The following is a 20,726-nucleotide window of genomic DNA, read 5'->3' as shown; positions in this document are numbered from 1 at the left end:
AGTCCCCCTACCTGGGGCCCCCTGTGTGGACATTCCGGATCACGTGTCTGCGGGGTCAGCCAGAGTGCCATGGCCCGGGGCAACCCTGAACCTGGGCTGACACTCACCCCCTCCCCCTCAAGGGAGCCCCCACCACACGCTGTGCGTGGTGCCCGCACTATCCCAGTGCTCGCCAAGCCCCGCTAGGGCTGGTATTACACACAGCCACCCACACGGTGCTGTCCACGATGTAGGAACATCGAACGGCACGACCCTTCTGGGCTGGCACCATACAGTGACAATTCCATGATGTCACTACACATTCACAAAAAATATTCAAGTAGCAATGGTTGCTCACCACTCTTGGTTCAAGATGCTTGGTGAAATTGACAGGTGACACAAGACCAAAACAGGTGATTGAAGGGGTTAGCGTTCCTTGTAAGAAACAAGTGTCTTAGTGTATGACCTCTTCAATTCCCCCATCTTCACATAGCAATCGAGAGAGATTTGCAAATCTAATATTTTTCATTCAACATCTGAATTTTGTATCTTTGCTACAAGACTATATCACACTATTTTTTCAAAGTTGATCAAAAATACATGATTCCCTGCTTGTGACTATAACCATTTAACTCGGATGTACTTTGTCTTGTTATTTTAACTAAACATAGCTGCTCAAACAGCAGGATGAATTCCAACAACAACAAAAAGGTTATTACTTATTAGAATAAACGCAAAACTAGCTTTCAACAGTTTTGAAGCAAACATATTCTGGAGTAGACTTTTTTGTGGACTTGACTCCCTCGCTCGCATGTCCCACTACTGCCCCTCTCCCTCTCTCTCTATCCCTCAAGAGTGGCGTGCATCTCAGCCAACGTTGCATCCCCTGCCCTCCCCCAATCAGCACCATGTTGGCGGCGCGCGTGTAAACGGAGCGCCCGCTGAGGTGGCAGCGTCCATCGTGGGGCCGCACCACTCCGGCCAGACGCGCGTCCAGGGGCAGGTGCAGGTCGGCGTCCGAGGCCACGAGGAGCACGTGCAGCGCACCTGGCCGCCAGCCGAGCTGCTCCTGTGTGGGGGCGCACACAGGGCCCTGAGCCAGCTCATTGCTCAAGGCCTCCTCTCTTGCATTGTGTGGGTCTATCATCATCATTGTCATCGTCGTCATAATTTATTACTTGACCACCGTGCCTTGCCCAAGTATAAAAACAAATACAGGAGCACCAGTGGAATTAAGCTGCGTATTTGCACAATGCACATATTTAGCATGCATGAACTAAAAAAACGCTAAACATTTTCAAAACCACCAATAGCATGTATACATTTGATTTTATAATAACATAATTGTACGCTTAGGATATCCTCATCGGTTTGAATGAAGTGCGTTTTTAAACCTCATCTTAAATTGTGGTACATTTTCTGGGGAAATTGTACGTCATCTAACAGATTACATTGCTGTAGCATCATTGCAGAAAAAGCCCCATCAGCTCTTCTCAAATAGGTGTAATGAGCGACTTCCGCGACACGTTGTGTAGAGTGTACTTCTTATGTATTATTCACACTGGGCACAACACAGGCCAATATTTATTCCTTCTCACACTGAGTACAACATTAGGTATTAACGTCTCTACTGGCGACACACAGCCGATCACTCAGCGTAGTCCCATCGTCCTCACTCGGCTACGCCGCTGGCTGGCTGGCTGGCATGCTTGTTACTTAACCGTGCCCGTACCTGTGATTCCCCTTCCAGGCAAGCAGGTGTTACACTGTCATTACATAGATATGCATTTGCACCTACAAGCCACTTTGTCAGTTGTTTCAAGTATCACTTAGGAAAGGGATCATTACGAACAATTTATGTATACGTATTTTAACAGGTGACATGCATTAAAATTTCAAGCGTTTCCCTGTTCAAGTTAGTGTTTGGTGTTGCTCGTGTTTGTTTACAATACGGACATTGTCGGAAATTACGCATTTCTTTGCTGCATAAGGCAGCCACCGCTGGTTTCCCACAAAGATGTCCTCATTATATCTGACCGCGATGGACGATGGCCCTAGTCGGCAACGATTTGTAGCGTGCGCTGAATGCTCCAGTTTGATTGTGAGATGAGTACACCGACTAGCTAGGATAATGCAACTATGTAGAAATATTTTGTCAGAGGTATTGTATCGGCAGTACACATTACCAAAAAAACGTTTACTCTGCAATGAAGTTTACACTTACATCTGCCAACTATTAAGTCAGCTAGTTGAACAAAACATGGCACACACTTCACAGTTTCCATTGTTTATTTATACATGTGGCGAACCTAACATAAGTGCATGAATTACTTGCATTTGCAAGTTCCATACACAGTACACAGCATTTGTGCCATGCTTTTCATGAAAATACACTTTTAATATATATTTAGAATTGCATCAAGGCCAATTCTTACATTTAAAAGAACCTGAGATGAAAATGTTTTGGGGAAAAAAAGAGGGCAAGGCTGCATAAACCTGAATTTGTGGACAAAAAGCAAAAGTATCTTCCCACCCAAACAAGATAAGGGCATTACACATCTCTCTTTGTATTCCTACGGTGAAGGCCAGTCTTTGCATAGGGCAGCCACTCTTGACTTCCCACAAAGAAAAGAGCAATTGTAAATACATAACGAACAAACACCTCTCCCCTAACCTTGCAGACGGCAGCCTGCAGAATGGCGTCCAAGCCGCCCTCGGGTGCGTCCAGGTTGGCAGAGATGCGCTGGCCTTGCACTCGCAGCGTGAACTCTGGCACTGGGGGCACCGTCTCCGCGTCCGCCACCGCCACGCTGCCCAGCGGCAGCGCGTGCCAGAAGGAGAACGGCGGGAGGCACACGAGACCCACCACCCTGCGATGTGCGCACACATAGGTGCAACAAAGACAAAGATCCCCCACCCCCCCCAAACCCCCGTATTGCCTGTAACAGACTGTTGGGGGCAATTACTGATAGCGAGTAGCACTTATGAACGGAAGGCACAGCAACACGAGAGGGCGGGTGGCCAATACCACACCCAACCCCCTTTTCTCTTCCTAGTGGTGCTGTTTTTACACACTGAGGCCTTGGGGAGGCCCATGACCGGTTCAGATAATTGTCACTGGTGTTGGCCGTGAGTGGGAATAGAACTCAGGTCGCCGGGTTCGTAGCACAGAACGCTAAACGCTGCACCACCGCTCCCACACACACACGCACCCCAAATGCACATCCACCCGCATGCGGCTATACATGTGTAGTGACGTTGAATAAGTCACTGTAGCGCGTGCCGCTGGGAGATTGGTAGACAATAGAATTAGGGGTAACAGCCCGTTCTACCAGTTGCACCTGTGGGCAAGGCATGGAGCCCTCTGGGGGATCCAGAGGGGTGCGGGGCCGAGGGCGGAGCCTGGCCACGCTGTTCAGGATAAAAGGCGAGCTCCGACTCACAGTCGGGGCTGCTGCGTTGTGATCTTCGCTCTCTTCAAGCTGTGGGTCTGGCAGCATGTTGGCTGTCCCGACCCGGTATGTGGTTATCCCCTAAGGCTGTGAAGGCCGGAATAAAATAGAGAGAGTACCTCCTACTAGTGTCTGTGAATTAGCACACTACACACGCGATGCGATCTGATGTGTATCTATGGTCGCACCGCATGTTGTTCAGCATGAAATCTGACATTTAGCTCCGTGTGCTGGACGCTTTGGGGATTTAATACAAGTTGCATTTTTTTTGTTAACTTCTGCTAAATAAATATGCAGTTCTATATATATAGAAGCGCATGCTTGAGTTTGACAAAATATTTGCCAAAACCAATAATTTTTTCTTAAGAAAAAAAATTTGGTGGCAAAGCCTGGCCTCGGTGTGCCGTTCATAACAAGCTGGCCTGCACAAATCATGTCCCCCACATACACACACAAACCCATCCCAGCCAGCATGACTCGCCTGCATTGCTTTGAGACAACAGCTGGATGTGTCGGTATTATATTCCAAAGTCATGTGGCCAAAACAAAGAACCAAGCGTGCATATACTGCGCTGTGCAAAGAAGGTATTTGAAGATTATAATGCAGGGGACATGAGTCGTGCCCTACGTCGACTTGGGACGTGTATTTTTTGTGAAAATCGTGCTATGTGGATAATGCACATGATGGGGTCGCAGTCCACTCCTTCATCCCCACTCCCTTGAGAGGCACCGCTGACCCCTGCCCTCACTCGGTTTGCCTGTCGGTAGACGTGAATTTTGGTGGGGAAATGAACAATTGCCCCCCCACAGCACTTGCGGTGAGGACCATACGTAAACAAATGCTGCACACGCGCTGCCCATTACTGAGAAGCGTGTGCACCACACAACCTACATATTGAATCCGCATGCATCCATGCACAAGCACAAACTGAATTTAAATTGACTCCACTGTGCCGGCAAATATATGATATTACTTATGTATCACTCATTTTCATGTACACGCACTAACAAGCAAAGTTACAGCGTCTTCATGTTCAAACAGGCACAAGTAGTGCTCATGTCCATCGGTGGCCGTAAGACAGCGGTAGATATTTTCCACATTCCCTTGATGGGAGCGAGTCTATCCACAGGACAACCAGTAACCACTAGTTGACATTTCACAAAACGCTACTCGTTTAATTAATGTCACATAAGTGATGGGTCTTTGTACCCTAGAGTCAACACAAATATAAAGATCCGCCGTATAGCCTTAATAGACTGTTGTGGCAAGTGCTGTTGGGGAGCACTTATGAAGGCCGGCATGGCACACGAGGGGGTGGGTGGCCAGCACCACGCCCGGCCACCTTTGCCTCCCCAGTGGCGATGTTTACACACCGCACCAGGTAATTATTTGAGGCCAAATCGACATGCGGGAGGCCCAGGACCGGTTCAGAATAATCGTTGCCAGTGTTTGTGGCCGTAAGCGGGGAATCGAACTCGGGTCGCCGGGTTTGTAGCGCAGCACTCTAACCACTACGCTACCGCTCCCCCACTGACAGACTCGACTTAGGACCTGACGCACCAGCAAGGGTTTAGACGGCGCTCAGGCAGGCTGCTGGCAAAGGGGCTCAAGGGCTTGTCCACAAAGGCCCCAAACCCCAGGTGCAGCACGTGGTCCGCTCGACGAATGCCCGCACCACCTCCAGGGGGCCCAGTCCTTGGAGCTGCGTCTCCCAGGACCCGAGCCAACAGGGAACCCAGGTCCTTGGCCGCCCGAAAGTGCGGTAGCATGGAGGCCGAGGCGTCCATGAGGTAGTAAACGTCCAGTGCTGGCGGTGGCCCCAAATTCCGTCTCACCAGCAGCTGCACGCTCGCCGTGTCACCTTGCGGACACGTGGGTGAGAATTGACCGCCTCCGATTTAGCGCCTCCGATTATAATTAGCACGGTTGGTTACTGACGGTGTGAAAGAAGTTCAACATACATACAGTACATTGCAAAGGAATGAGAGAGGCTTTGACAGGAGCCTCCACCATAATCTTGAGTTTCTGCAGCCATAATAATTTGAATAACGTACTGTGGAGAATGATTGTTGATTGAGGAAAACCTCACTGAGTTGGCAGGAAAGACCCACCTGCAGAGGAGGAGGCAGTGTAGCAAGTGGGTTTCTAATCGGCTATATGTGTGAGGTTTTAATGTTAAGCATATGCATTTTGTGAGCACTCCAGTGTTCCTTCGTGTTAAAAATACTTTCAGAGACGTACACCATCCATTCCAATGCAGAACCCTACTAAGCATACTGAGTCTCAATGAGACTTTTCTGGCCAAACAAATGCAAATGTATATAAATATAAATTGTGATGCTGTGTTGCCAGTGATTCACGAGCACAAATAAGAAAAGCTCAAAATGTCCATCAATAATGTTCTCATAAAAAATAATACATATATATAATAGACAACATTTTGGGCAATGACCTTTGCTATAAAGAAGGGCTGTTGCCTTAAACAACACCTATTTTCCTTTCATGGCCGTTTAAATACAGAGACGATCACCCCTCTCTGTACCTGTGTTGCTCGATCTATGTATCTTGGTACTCCCTCTAAGCCTTCGTATCTATTTAAGGCCACCCCACAGAGACGATCACCCCTCTCTGTACCTGTGTTGCTCGATCTATGTATCTTGGTGATATCTGTCTGCTTATATGTCTGTCTATAGTTTTCTGGTTAGATTTTATGTCGCTATTTCACTATACCTGATGATGATTGCTTGTGTTGCAATCGAAACGTCGTATGCTATTATTTAATTTATTATTTTATCTTTATACGTGACTTCACCGAAAAAAACAAAGAATAAATATAAATACATATGTATACTTAAAGCTTTCGTGACTGCAGGAATTAATATTCTTTGGTCTTTCGTAAAGTCACGATTGCTTGTGTTGCGATCGAAACGTCTAGTTTTTTATTTTTTTCCTTTGAACCTATCTACGTGACTACCGAACGACCCAAGAATATAATACATATGTATTCATGTAAATCGTATTCCTACAGACTTTATCGCCTCTTTCCACTCTGCTTAACTTTGCCGAGTAACGCAGCAATGTACGCAACTTCGGCATGGGGGACCGTTCCGAAGCCTCGTGCTATCTTGCAATGTGAGCGCCTGTCCCATCACATTGTGATGCACGTATACACACCGTCAACATCAGCCAAACCGGTTACGAAGCAGGGGGATAGACAGATGGGGAACGGGGGCTCACTGCTCCAGACCACAAGGAGTCCCACCAAAAGGGGAAATGGTAGCTTCTTTTTTAAGTAAGGGGGAAGGGATGATAAGAGAATACCGAAACACGGCTGAAGAAAATAAAAACATAATAGGCGACATAAACGAGCAATCTTTCATTACAACCTGGCTCCCGTCTAATCTGCTGTGGTTATGCCCCTTATCCTCAGTCCCTATCTCCCGACCCTCCATCCTGATAACTTATTTCAGCTATTGTATAAGGGGGGGACCATCTGGCCTCGAATTCTCCCTCCATCCCCTTGAACTTATGGCTCAGGTGTTCCATACCTTAATGTGCTATAAGTGTACTGTACCATTGTTTCCAGTTGGGTTTTACAACCAATTTTAATATATGTGGCAGCAGTCAAGTATTGCAAGCCCCTGGGCACGGCCACTTAGCCCTCCTCCATTCTTGACACGGGGAAATGAGACGTGGCGTGCGGTTGAGCACCTGGCCGGAGCCACACGGCGGCGCGGTGAGGTGACAGAGGCCCCCAGGGGTCCGACGGGTCCTCCGTGTAGACGCACGCGCCGGCTGTCCTGATGTGCTGCGACGCGCAACCCTCCGCCAGCAACCGCCAGACCGGTCCACAACGTCCACCTGGCCTCCTGCATGGCTGGGTAGCAGCAGGGCAAAAGCACACATACACGGCGGTGACAATAATTTTTTTAATATATTTAAGTGTAAATCCTACAATTAGACCTACAGCCTGAAAGGATAATGGTGTTAGCAAGTGCTTGTAGAGGCTGTAATGACGCGTATGTGAGCGAGTGATGTCAGTACCAGTGATAATGTTAAAGCTTAATTGACCTCGAGAAAGCACAGGTTAATTTCAGTAAGAATCAATTTGTACTGATGTTGTTCATGATCAGAAATAAAATTGTTATGCAACCATGCATCTGGAGGGCCCGCATGGATGACCCCTTAGATACAATAGCATCGCCCATACAAATGTCGTGACATCGCTGGATGCCACCATGCTGTGGGTGCAGTACCGGCCCTAGAGGGGAACGGTGTGCGTTGAGTAAGGGGCAGTCCATAAATGACGTCACGCACCTAGGGGGGGAGGGGGGTCAGACATTTGTGACGATGCGTGACGAGGGGGGGAGGGGTTGAGAAATGTGACGTCACATCAAAATGCGCAACTTTAAAAAATATTAATTACATAAGAATTGTTATAACAACACTAATTTTGATGAATTTTAATTAACTATTTGATATTTAAATTTACTAAGGTCACCTTTTATTTATTCCATGAAGGAGCATTTTGCTTCTCCATGGGAGAATGGAGAAGCATACATTTTGTAAAAATTTTTAATGATTGTTATTAAACATTTTGATTATAATAATTCTACCAGGGCTTTTCATTCTGTGGAATGAATATGTGATTGCTATAATTGTACTCTCCATTTTGCTTCGTTGTACTACAAAGTTTTAAGTATTTTTTTATAGTTATAATTACTTTTAATATTTTAGAACTATAAGAGAATTTCAATATAATATTCTGAACATCTGCAGTTTTAGTAAGAGGTTGAATATTTTAAAGTGAATTTCATGCAAAATTTCAGCTTTCCAACGCCTCCTTTTTAATACATATTTTATCCTACAACATCAGAGTGCAGCGCCACATTAAATACGCACTACAATGATAATAGTTTAAAGTGATTTGAAGCATGTTTTATTTTAGAAATGGAAATATGGTTTTGGGGGGGGGGGGGGGAAGAGCTTTGTGACGTCATATTTGAGGGGGGGGTGTGACTTTTTGTGACGCCGTGTGACGAGGGGGGTCAAAAATCGGCCAAAATAGCGTGACGTCTTTTATGGACGGCCCCTCACATCACTGGATGACACCATGCTGTAAGTGCAGTGCCGGCCCTACAGAACACGATGTGTAGTTGCCGACCTAAGGGGAAGGTCGTGTGAGGCCATGGCACTCTGGTTGACCCGGGAGGACACGTGACCGGTTAAGATGAAAGGGGGCCTCCAAGAGGGGGCTAGGGGGGGTCACGTGATTGGGACCCAGGTCCTTCCCGATGGCTCTGGAAGGGGGGCGGGGCCAAGGGCGGAGCCGGTCACACCGCAGAGAATATAAGCCGGGTCCCGAGAGGGTTCGGGGTTGTTCATCCCGGGAAAGAAACCCTTCGTCTACGATCTCCGTCCTTCGAGTCTTCCAGCACGTGGACCCGTGCAGATGCTATTGGTCCCGGGTCCGTAGTAACAGTTACGTGGTACCTAGTGTAGTTAGCCGGGTGGTCACCACCCAAGGTTGTTATTGTGTGAAGGGGAAGTGTACCCCGTCTGTTGGAACTAAATAAATGCGCTGCCTCCGAAGTCGACGTCTGCGGCTCAGTTGAACCCACGACACATACAGAAAACAGGACAACTCTCCTGCGTACACATACATGCACAAGAATAGCACACAGGCACACACAATTGTAATACTCATTCTGTTTAAGGAAAAACACCATCTCTTTGAAGTGCAAAGGGGCAAGCGAGATGTATTCTCCTCCACCATACTAATTGAGTTTACAAAATACAGCTTTGTTGATCAATGCTCAGACTTTAAAGTGTTATCCCAGTTGCGGGTGGAGTGAGGAACGGTAGTGTAACGGTTACAGCGCTGCGCTACGAACCTGGTGATCCAAGTTCAATTCCCAATCACGGCGAACACCAGTGACCATTATTCTGAACCGGTCCTGGGCCTCCTGTAGGTCGACTCAGCCTCAAATTAATACCTGGTGTGGTGTGTAAACATCACCGCTGAGGAGATAAAAGCGACCGAGTGTGGTGCTAGCCCCACACACCCCCTCGTGTGCCGGCCTTCATCGGTGCTTGCTAACAGCACTTGTCCCAACAGTCTGTTAAGGCTACTCGTGGGATCTTTGTCTTTGTGGTGGGATGTGTGGTGGGATGTGTGGTGGGATGTGTGGTGGGATGTGTGGTGGGATGTGTGGTGGGATGTGTGGTGGGATGTGTGGTGGGATGTGTGGTGGGATGTGTGGCGGCACAGCGCAGCGGGGCACCTCATGGGAGCACCACCCACACTCGGAGCCTTTCCGCAGGCACCCGGTGCACGTCTCATCCTCGCATAAGCTCTCTGCGGGACAGGGGGATGTTTACATCCGTCATTAAAAACCGAAAAGCTCCTGGCTTGAGTTCCATTCACTTTTAGTGGAATGTGTACACGTTGGCGACAGAATCAAAATACTCGCCCCGATGTTGTTCATGGAGACATCTGCACGTTTCGATTTAAAGCTTTCGTGACTGCAGGGATTCATCTTCTTGGTTCTTTCGGTAAAGTCACGTAGAAGGCAAATAATAAAATAAATTAAACATAATAAAATAAAACAGGGCTGTCTTTCCGACAGCCCTGTTCTTCACCTGAGGACGGCTGCTTGCTTTGTGACCGAAACGTCGTGAGAATTGCATTTTATTGTTTTATTTTTATTATTTCCCTTCTGCGTGACTTTACCGAAAGAACCAAGAAGACATCTGCACGTCTTTGTGATACATTGTATGAAAAGGGACATTTGCTAAAAATATACAGGAATTGTCCAGGATCCAAACATTGCCCATGGGGTTATTGATATATTGTGTCTAATCGTCGTACGGTAATTGTATGAAACTGTCTCGTAGCTGCAACACAGCAGTGCTGCCGGGGGAACGTGCAAGGATTACCGTATAAAGCCACGCAGAACCACCATTGTTTAGTGTCTCTCCTCTGTGTGGCCACTCCGTCAGACTAAAATGTCACTCAGACGTTATTTCCAGAATAATTTTGTCAAAGGGCAACGATATGAAACCGGGATGCTAATTTTTGCATTTTTATCATGTTGTCACAGTGCATATGGGTAATGCAAACCATAACATAAATACTGCAGTTTGTTTTAAATAATCAACAAGGATGCAATGAAACATCAATAATTTCAATTGTTCACAAATTATCATACGTTTGGAGCTTGTGAACTACTTCTGATAGCACGTGATACTTTATTCAGTGTTTACGCTTACTGTCCCAGCAAACTGTGAATATGCCAAAAAGGTACAATATGAACATTATTTATCACATCGTCTTACAAGATATTGATATATAAATAATAAGTTAAAATCTTGGATAAATGCCTCTTTTTAGAGAAGGCAAAGAGATGGGAAAGGCAGGAGATTCGGACTAAAATTTCTCCACAATAAGATCCCAATAAATTACTATCGAGTAACTGGTTATACTTGAGCAGTGTACTTTAGAAAGTTAAACTAAAAATATCTCGATTTATTTAAAATCTTACACGCAAATAAACAGATGTACAAAAAAAACATGGAAAATAACTTTTTTCATATATATATAAAATCTGAAAAATACTTTTAATATAACTAAATCAGGATCCGCGACTCACCTGTGCTGATGCACAGACAGAACAATATTGGTATGCTGATCAACGGTCGCATACTTGTCACTGCCAGAGGAAGATGCCTAACACCGGTTGGCGGCTCAGAGTCAGTACAGGTGAGTGATGAGTCGTGCAGCTGAGCGTGCAGAACGAAAGGAAGAGTGATGCGTGCACAAGAGGCAGGAGGAGTGCCCGTGAGACTGGAAGAGCGTTCGAGAGGGAGAGGTGGTGAGAGAAAACAGCGGATGTCAGAGAGTGAGGGTAACGGGTATTGTGTGAGTGATGGAGACAGCGATGGAGAGTGTGCAGGTGAGTGTGTGAGAGGGCTGGTACGAGTGAGAGCGGATGACAACACGAATCAGAGTGAGGACAGAGCTCGAGTTGAGGGTTAGGCAGTGCGTGAGATGGCCACGGTTCTTGTGATGGGAAGAACACGGAGGAAGAACACGGAGCAAGTCTACGCTGCTGCCTCAATCTCGATGCAATAAATGAACCAGCGAATTACGGTAAAACGCTCATCACGAAATATCGCATTTAAAAGGTGCACTCATCAGAAGGCTTGGCAGACACCTACCACTGAGGTATATATATGGGTTCAATGAGAGGCTGTCTCTATGCGAGGTTTTAACTGAAGAGCTTGATGCTTGATATAATCGTAAAGTTACCTTCAGGGTAGCTCCAGTGATAATGAATAATGCAATAGCTCCGGCAAAAGCGTTTGTGATCGGCGGTGCAGAACGTGTAGATATTTGAGTCTTGTACGTCTGTGTGTGATATCGGATAAGTACACGCACACGGACACCCTAACCAGCCTTCCCCCCCCCTTCCACCTCAGTGGGATCAAACACACAGCATGCTCAAGGGTGAGTGACTTGCAACAAGGGCTATCGTCCCATTGAGCAATAAGTGGCGGTTGATTTCCCACAACTCATTATCCAACAGAAATGTGTAAATAAAAACAGTACCTTACACAAGGCTCCTTCAAACACAAAGTTTACCACGATCGCATGGAACTCTTGCCAGTTCTTGGATATTGTTAGAGATGTTTAACCCTTTGGTATGCATAGCCGAATTAACGGATGGTTCAAATACAAACCCATTTCCGATACCACATGAGCACTTGCATGTAAGTTAACTGCCAAATTCACCTTGCTATCAATTAAATCATAAAAATTGGTACGTAAACATCCTGTACTACTTTACAAAAATCGATATACAGCAGTGCAACATATAAAATGCTGTGTTCCTTTTTTTAACATGTCATGAAATTGGAATCGTTAACATAAGTGGGTAATTTACTGTAACATAACATCCTCTGGACCAATTACAGCTCATTTCATGGCCTACTCCTGAGTGGTTTTGATAATAAACTTGTTTCAGAACAAACGAAACATATTTCATTGTATTACTTCAAGCTCAAATCATTTAACTCACAAGCAGTCAAAACGTTGTCCCGCATGTAAAATTACAGTACCTGAAGCCAAACAGTACAAAAATATTGTATATATTCTACACATAGTACATGTTTCATATTTCCTATGCATAAAACAAACAAACGTGATTAGTCACGTTTATTTACACATTTGGCTTTTTAAATGTATTAATGACTTCCATATGTCGATCAATGTGACAGTTAAATACAGGGCCTATGTGAACATTTATTCCAATGGCCTTTCTGTAGCAAGCAATGGGGAGTCACTCGAAACGTTTGCTCTGTAAGTTTCCCAGGTATAGTGTTGACTTTTGCGAGGTATATTTTTGCTATATGCTTCTTCCACCACGGCCAATAGAGTTCCTTAAGCGTTATGCCAATAGCCACGTCAAGAACAGGGTTTCCCGATGGGAAGGCCAGTGCCTAAACTCAGCATGAAGTTGCCTTGTGGCAATTTTCACAGATGTCTGCCATTGCCTCTTGAAAGGAACAAGTCTGGGCGTGACACCAACCGGTTCTCCAGTTTACTCGCGAATACCTTCAAATTACTCCTGTGCAATCATGGAATGGGCTGTAAACGCCAAGCAAGCAATGCTTTAAATAAATAAACCACTTGGTGTCCTGATCCGTCTCAATGAAAACTTTGCCAACATGTTTTTTGTTAAGTGGTGCCGAATTTAACGGAAATGAAAACACAGTGCACAAACTTCATAAAGCAGCTGATGTCACCCTGGAAAGGTTGGCTGCATTGACTAAAAATGATACTGCTTGCTTAGTCAGCTCCAGATATCTTTTTAATTACATCATACCTACTTTATGATGTGTGGAATAGTTGACCAGGCTTATGTCATAAAAAGATAACAACTATCTGTTTGGTCTTTATTCACAGCATCAAAACACTCGTTTCAGTTTCTTAAACGAAGTCGCCAGTTTACTTGCAGATTACTCACAATCGGTCCGTAGAAAAATGTAAGATCACCTAAATAGAAATGTACAGAGCAACTTATTTATTATACTTCTACTGTAACGCCTTCAATGACGAGTCACGTGTTTTGCACTGCATGGACTCGAGTCGTCGTAACAGCTCGGACCCCCTTGCCTCTGGCCAGACGTAGAAAGGTCTCCAGTCAACATGTCGAGGCTGCAACTGACCTAAATCTCCGGAGCAAATTCCTAAAGCGTCCCGCCACGGTCACCACCCACGAGTACTACATCCCATAAGCACAACGAATGCAGGATGACCCACATTGGGAAAGCAGCTCGTGAGAGACACGAAATAAGTAATATAAAAAAAGTTTTTTTAAAAACACGCTTTAATGAAATGTACCGTACTAGTAATGTAAGAACTCCACGACTCCAGGACCGTGGTGATTTATAGCCAACGTAAGTTGAGCGTGGACAATTAAACCCAAGCTGAAACATAACATATACAAAAGATTGTTAAAAAATATAGATATTTTATTTTTAATAATAGAATATAGTATTGTCACCAGTCGATACGACATTGGGAAGTGGGTTAAAATTGAGTTACAATATTTGAGGATACGACAACAGACAGAGTGAGTTTATCAAATCGTGTGAAAAAATGTCTTAAAATATATGTTTTAGATTTTTTTATGATAGAATATAGTCTTGTCATCAGTATGACATAAATATACCAAGTTTGCAGTCGATAGTACATTGGGAAGTGGGTAAAAATTTAGTTACAAGATTTGAGGATACAACAACAGAGTGAGTTAAATAAAAGCGTGTAATAAAAAAAGCATGTAAAAATCAACCCGTAAAAACAAAGGTTTTCACTCTAAATCCTTTATATGCGTGGCGGCTAGAGTCCTCTCGTCCTCTGGCTTGAGATGGCTGCCACATATGGGTCAGATGATTGCCTGCCACCATTAAGCAATTGGTAATTAAATATAATTTATTTTTTCCTAAAAAGTGTACAATTTTGGAAAAAATTTTTCACGAAAATACATTGTCACGCACAACGATTCTGTGTGCAAAATGTCAGCTCGATTGGATCACGGGAAGTGGGTTAAAAAACGACCGAAAGATTTGCACGGTCGTAAGCGCACAAGCAAGCAAGCAAACTTAATATAAAGGATTTAACAATATAACCTGTAAAAACAAAGTTTTTCACTATAAATCCTTTATATGCGTGGCGGCTAGAGTCCTCTCGTCCTCTGGCTTGAGATGGCTGCCACCTATGGGTCAGATGATTGCATGCCACCATTAAGCAATTGGTAATTAAATATAATATTTTTGTCCTTAAAAGTGTAACATTTTGGAGAAAAAAAATTCACGAACATTAATTGTCACGCACAACGAGTCTGTGTGCAAAATGTCAGCTCGATTGGATCACGGGAAGTGGGTTAAAAAACGACCGAAAGATTTGCACGGTCGTAAGCGCGCAAGCAAGCGCGCAAGCAAACTTAATATAAAGAATTTAAAAAGGACACGCATTCGTCTGATCACGTCCGTTTTGAATTTAGCCCCTCTTGAGACCAACGCAGGCAAGACATTTACACATGGTTGTTCTAAACTTACCCTCCTCACCTTGAAGTATTTTGGACTCAAAACTTTTTCATGACATATATATTCTTCAGACTGATGTATGCATGGGGTCTAGCACACAAAGCATCTGCTCTGGTGCCAGTGTTCGTTGTTGAGAAATGAGCGCCTTGTCAAAATGTCCTACATGCATCAGTAAACATCTCGCATGAGACAGCCACGCTCAGACCGCCATACAATACAACAGGGAGCTATGGGAGTTGCGGTGAACACTGATAACACTCATGCACTCACATTCACGGTTAATTAGAACCAAAATATGTTTGATTGATTCATGCAAATAAATGCTGGAGTTTCAGTTTTGTTTTCTCCCAGATTCAATTTTGCCATACCTGGGTAAGAGTGATAACAAATACAAAGCAGACAATCTGTCTCACCAAATAAGGGTCTCTCTCTGTCACCATTCATCATCATAGTAAAAATAATATGAATTGTGGTTTCACAACATGCAAAGCAGAAAAATAGTTTTCTCCTGAAAATCAGCGAGTGGGCTCTGACAGTTGTGGCCTATAGGAGTTCGGCTTGGCTCTCTGACAATGACAAACAAAACAGAAATGTCCCATTGCTCTGGTGATACGAGTTTTAATGAGACTGCATTATCACGTTCAGCATAAAGGCAACTGAAGACAGGGGGGGGGGGGGGATGGCGTTGGCAGTGCTCTGCTGTGCACAGTATGTGTGTGTGCAGGGTGGGGATAGAGTGCAAGGCAAGTCTGCCACAATTGTTGAGTGTTAGGAGGACGTGTGTGTGTGTGTGCGCGCGTTGTGTGTGATTGGTGCTGCGGTGGTTCGCGCACTGAACTACGACCCTGGCGACCCGAGTTCGATTTCCGCTCACAGCCAACGTCGGTAACGAATATCCGAAGCGGTTCTGGGCCTCCCCTAGGTCGACTCGACCTCAAATGAGTACCTGGTGCGATGTGTAAAAACATCACCGCTGGAGAGACAAAGGCGGCCGGGCGTAGTGCTGGACTAAAAGGCGACAATGATGTGAGTTGTGTAAATATAGATGGAGACAAATGTAGGGTATCTTTTTTTACATCACCCGTTGGTAAATTGGTAATTAATCACTCAAGCGATGGTTTGTTTGAAATGCATTCTGCAGAAATCCACAATTACCGTGCCTTTTTTGAAAATCGAGGCCCTGTTCGTTTTTTTCACAGCTGTTACAGATTAAAGGGGTGCGCGATTAAAGCCACTGCTTAGATGTATGTGCTATCGACGTCATTTTAGACTGTTAATTACGCGCAGGCCATCGTGCAGACCTGACTCTCACGGCACTATACTCACTCGCGTGTGAAGACATCCACAGCAGTCGGGCTATTAACTGTCAGTGGCAGCTTATTGTACTAATTAATGAAGACCCATCAACATAGACACACTGATGGATTTTCAACGGAAATTATGGAATTATTTCACAGCATTTATACCTATTTAATGGTGGCAGACAGTGAGTTGAGACGTTCAAATGTTGCATGGCAATAATGGTCTAAAAATGGACACAATTTGCCGAAATGGCTCAGTGAGTTTGATTAGCTGCTCGAAATTACCCAGCACGTCTATGACTTAATCAAACGTGTTTATAAATATCTCTCTCAAGTAAATGCATTTTATTTGAATCGAGCAAAACGAGGTGATGATAACAACAAAAAACCTCCATGCAATAAGCGCGCCACCATTAAACCTAACATCAACTGATCATAGGGCTCTGCTCATCTGCTATTTACTGGCCCGAGCCAGGAGTAGAATTTCCACATTCGTTGAGTGAGGTGAAGTTTTCTACAGGACAACGGCCACCACTGTTGACGTTCCACGCAAAGTGGTACTCGTTTTATCGACCCACAAAGAGATGAAGGGCTGAATTGACCGCCAATTGAGAATCAAACTGGAAACTTAATGATTGAAAGCTGCACTCTACTTCTGTACAGATAATGCACCATAAAAATGTATATTTTGAACTTCATCCAGTTATTCTTAAATACATTAATATGCAGCCGGTAATTATATTTTATCTGAACATGTATGGTCTCTCGAATAGGATATGTGATAATTGTACAATGCTTGTATATGCACTTTTGGCAATTTCAAAGACCTCAGTACATAACACAATGCAGTCTGGCTATTTAAACAGGTAAATATTAAATACAGACATTTAATACGCGCTCGTAGCATGCACAATGTCTGCTCAATAAGCTGTGCTTCGAAGAATATGCTTGTTTGCATAATAGCACCATACTAGACCAACACAAAACACATCACTGCTCCTGCATAAGACTGCAATATCCCTTCAGCCAGCATGGTTATTCTTGAAGATACTTCTAACTAATTTCTGCAAACGGGGGGAGCTTTAATTACTTGGCTTTGTTGTAGATATTGCGGTTGTGCTTAGAAATCAGTCAGACCGTATTATCACATTTAGACATTGCCGAGATTATAGCGTCAGTCGGAGTGAGCGGTAGGTACCTCTGGGCTTAGTATTGTAGAGCCCCCTATGGGCCACTGTTGATCTTCACCAGCGCTGGAGAGGCTTGGGTGAGCCCCTTGTTTGGAGAACATCCCGCAAGCTCTGAAATGTATCACCCACACTACGCACGTATAGCACAGCTTTGTATGCCTGGGGAGACTGGGACATTTAAGCAATGGCTGAGAGAGATAAGGAATTGGCATATTCTTGGTTCTTTCGGTAAAGTCACGTAGATATCAACATGACTTTACCCAAAGAACCAAGAATAGTAATTCCTGCAGTCACGAAAGTTTTAAGTCAAAAAGTATTGGCACTCGAAATCTATTGATATAGAAGAATACTGCATCTAAGCTGGTCCCCAAATCATGACCAACGTAGAAGTAAGAAAAAAAGTTGCACATAGAAGAAGACAACCTGATGATAGCCAGACTGAAACAAGAAGGCACTATTTGGACACGTGTAGGATGGACAACAACAGGACAATTTAAAGTGTGTTGTTGGGAAAAATGGAAGAACCAGAAAGAAAGGGAGACCTAACAGAGAACGGTTTTCGATTTAAAGCTTTCGTGACTGCAGGAATTCATCTTCTTGGTTCTTTCGGTAAAGTCACGTAGAAGGAAAGTAATAAAATAATAAAAATAGAACATAATCGTGAGAATTATTTTATTATGTTTTATTTTTATTATTTTATTACTTCCCTTCTACGTGACTTTACCGAAAGAACCAAGAAGAGAATGGGTTGACAACGACATGAGAGATTGGTGCCAGCAAGATGTGGTACTACTTGAGCAGATTGGCATAAGACAGAGGAAGGTGGAAACGAATGACGAAATGTGATGACGCACATACGCCTGATACATGCAAGTGATAACATAAGCTTGTAACGTTTAGTCCTTTTTAACAAGTAGGCTTTCGCGACCAATATTATCCATAATAAAGTTTTTTTAAATCCTTTATATTAAGTTCACTTGCTTGCTTGCTTGCTTTCTTGCTTGCTTGCGCTTACGACCGTGCAAATCTTTCGGTCGTTTTTTAACCCACTTCCCGTGATCCAATCGAGCTGACATTTTGCACACAGACTCGTTGTGCGTGACAGTTTATTTTTTTGAATAAAATTTTCCTAAATTTTACACTTTTTAGGAAAAAATTAATTATATTTAATTACCAATTGCTTAATGGTTGCAGGCAATCATCTGACCCATAGGTGGCAGCCATCTCAAGCCAGAGGACGAGAGGACTCTAGCCGCCACGCATATAAAGGATTTATAGTGAAAAATTTTGTTTTTACGGGTTAATTTTTTGGGGTGAGATCGCCAGCACTGTGACCAGTGGTGGGTGAGCACCACCTGCACACGCATGCGGATTGGAATTAGTTAATCAACATTTAATGAATTAATAGTCCTCGTCTATTAATGACAACATGTGGAATGTTAGCGAAGGCCCGGTATTCTTAGTAAATGGCTCGGGCTCTGGCTTGGTTCTGGCGTAAGTGAGCCGGTTCAAAGCTGTGTTTAAATCGAGCCGTTTTGAGCGCGGTCCCAGCCATGCTCAAGATTTCCATGAGCTGAGCTTGAGCCGTGCCGTGGCTGAGCCGTGACCGAGTGGCTCACGCCTGAGTCGAAGCTGTGTGAGAGGCTGAGCAAGAGGCGAGCCGTGTTTTCAGAATGCGGGCCTAGAGTCTGTGGACTTAAGGTATTCTCTTCGTTTTCGTTTCTTTAGAACTGCGTTTTGTGTTAAGTTTGTTGTCCTTTCCCTGCACCTCCGATTAGCACGGTCGGCTATGTACGGTGCAAAAGAAGTTCAACATATATATACATCTAGGCAACTAAAGCAGTCACAAATGTAGTCAACTCATCATTGTTAAATGTTCAGAATAAGAATATGTATTTATACTGGAGGAATCCAACGAGCGATAAAGCTATTTTTAAATCCTTTATATTAAGTTCGCTTGCTAGCTTGCTTGTGTGCTTGCTTGCTTGCTTACGACCGTGCAAATCTTTCGGTCGTTTTTTAACCCACTTCCCGTGATCCAATCGAGCTGACATTTTGCACACAGACTCGTTGTGCGTGACAATTAATGTTCGTGAAAAACTTTTTCCAAAATGTTACACTTATTAGGACAAAAATATTATATTTAATTACCAATTGTTTAATACTGCAGACAATCATCTGACCCATAGGTGGCAGCCATCTCAAGCCAGAGGACGAGAGGACTCTAGCCGCCACGCATATAAAGGATTTAGAGTGAAAAACTTTCTTTTTACGGGTTTACTTATTATTTGTGGCCAGGTCGCTCCTGAAATATAAGTTAATACCTCAGTGGGCTTTGCCTGGTCGGATGGGGATGGTTTAGTTGCATTTGTATGTGTTTGGGTTATTTGTTTAACTTTCTTGTACTTTGCACTGCTATCATGTTTTTGTACTGTTTGTTATTGTAACGTTCTTAACCGCCTGCTCCTGGTCCCGTGGTCCCCCAGCCCCTTCTTTGGGGCCCCCGGACCGGTACCTCCAGTCACCAGACCTCTGGGTTCACAGGGAGTGCCATGCCCCCCTGTGTGCCCCTTCACCATCCCTAGTAGGCCTCGGCAAGGTAAGGTAAAAGGTAAAAAGCAACGAGCCTACCTTTACCCTACCTTTTACCTTACCACAATACAATCACTCTACCCTACCTTTTACCCTTACAAATGACCCGATTACAGGGTAATTAGTAGGGAACTACTACACATGAACAAGGTTTATAACTCCTCTTCTTGGTTCTTTCGGTAAAGTCACGTAGAATTGAAATAATAAAATAATAAAAAATAAAACATAATAAAATAATTCTCACGACGTTTCGGCCACAACGCAAGTAGCCGTCCTCAGGTGGAGAACAGGTCTGTCGAGGCCTAGTCCCTAGCACTCTCGCCCCCTTACCTCCAGAGGCTGGCACTGCACGTGGAGTGCAGTGCCCATCCATCCTTGATCGGCGATCTCAGCCGGCCCCCGCTAAGGCCGGTCGGTACTGCATTCCCACTGCAGTGCTGTAGGTGGTGTGAGCGGCGTGTGTCGTGCCTCACACAGGCCGGCTTCACACACCATGCAGTGATGCCACTACATCTGTGTTGGAAGGCTCAGGGCACGCGGTCTAGCTCTACGTTATTTGGTGAGACTGGGTTGGCAGTGATGCGCAGGCACAAATAATAAT

General features: G+C 44.5%; 1 protein-coding gene across 1 annotated transcript; it reads right to left on the bottom strand.

Annotated features, from left to right (window-relative positions):
- Window positions 1-4,976: 4,976 nt before the first annotated feature.
- LOC133344956 (integrin beta-6-like) lies at window positions 4,977-20,504 on the bottom strand. The gene is made up of 4 exons (XM_061555286.1): window positions 20,456-20,504; window positions 9,717-9,790; window positions 7,144-7,309; window positions 4,977-5,293 (listed from the first exon to the last, which is right to left on the bottom strand). Exons 1-4 carry the CDS (start codon window positions 20,496-20,498, stop codon window positions 4,977-4,979), a joined length of 600 nt encoding a protein of 199 aa, XP_061411270.1. The 5' UTR covers window positions 20,499-20,504.
- Between the last annotated feature and the right edge of the window lie 222 nt (window positions 20,505-20,726).

This window comes from Lethenteron reissneri, chromosome 21, assembly GCF_015708825.2.
Source record: "Lethenteron reissneri isolate LAM-NWPU_2019-01 chromosome 21, ASM1570882v1, whole genome shotgun sequence".
NCBI classification, from domain to species: Eukaryota; Metazoa; Chordata; class Hyperoartia; order Petromyzontiformes; family Petromyzontidae; genus Lethenteron; species Lethenteron reissneri.
Note: the sequence above shows the minus strand (reverse complement) of the source record. Positions and strands in the feature narration are given on the sequence as shown.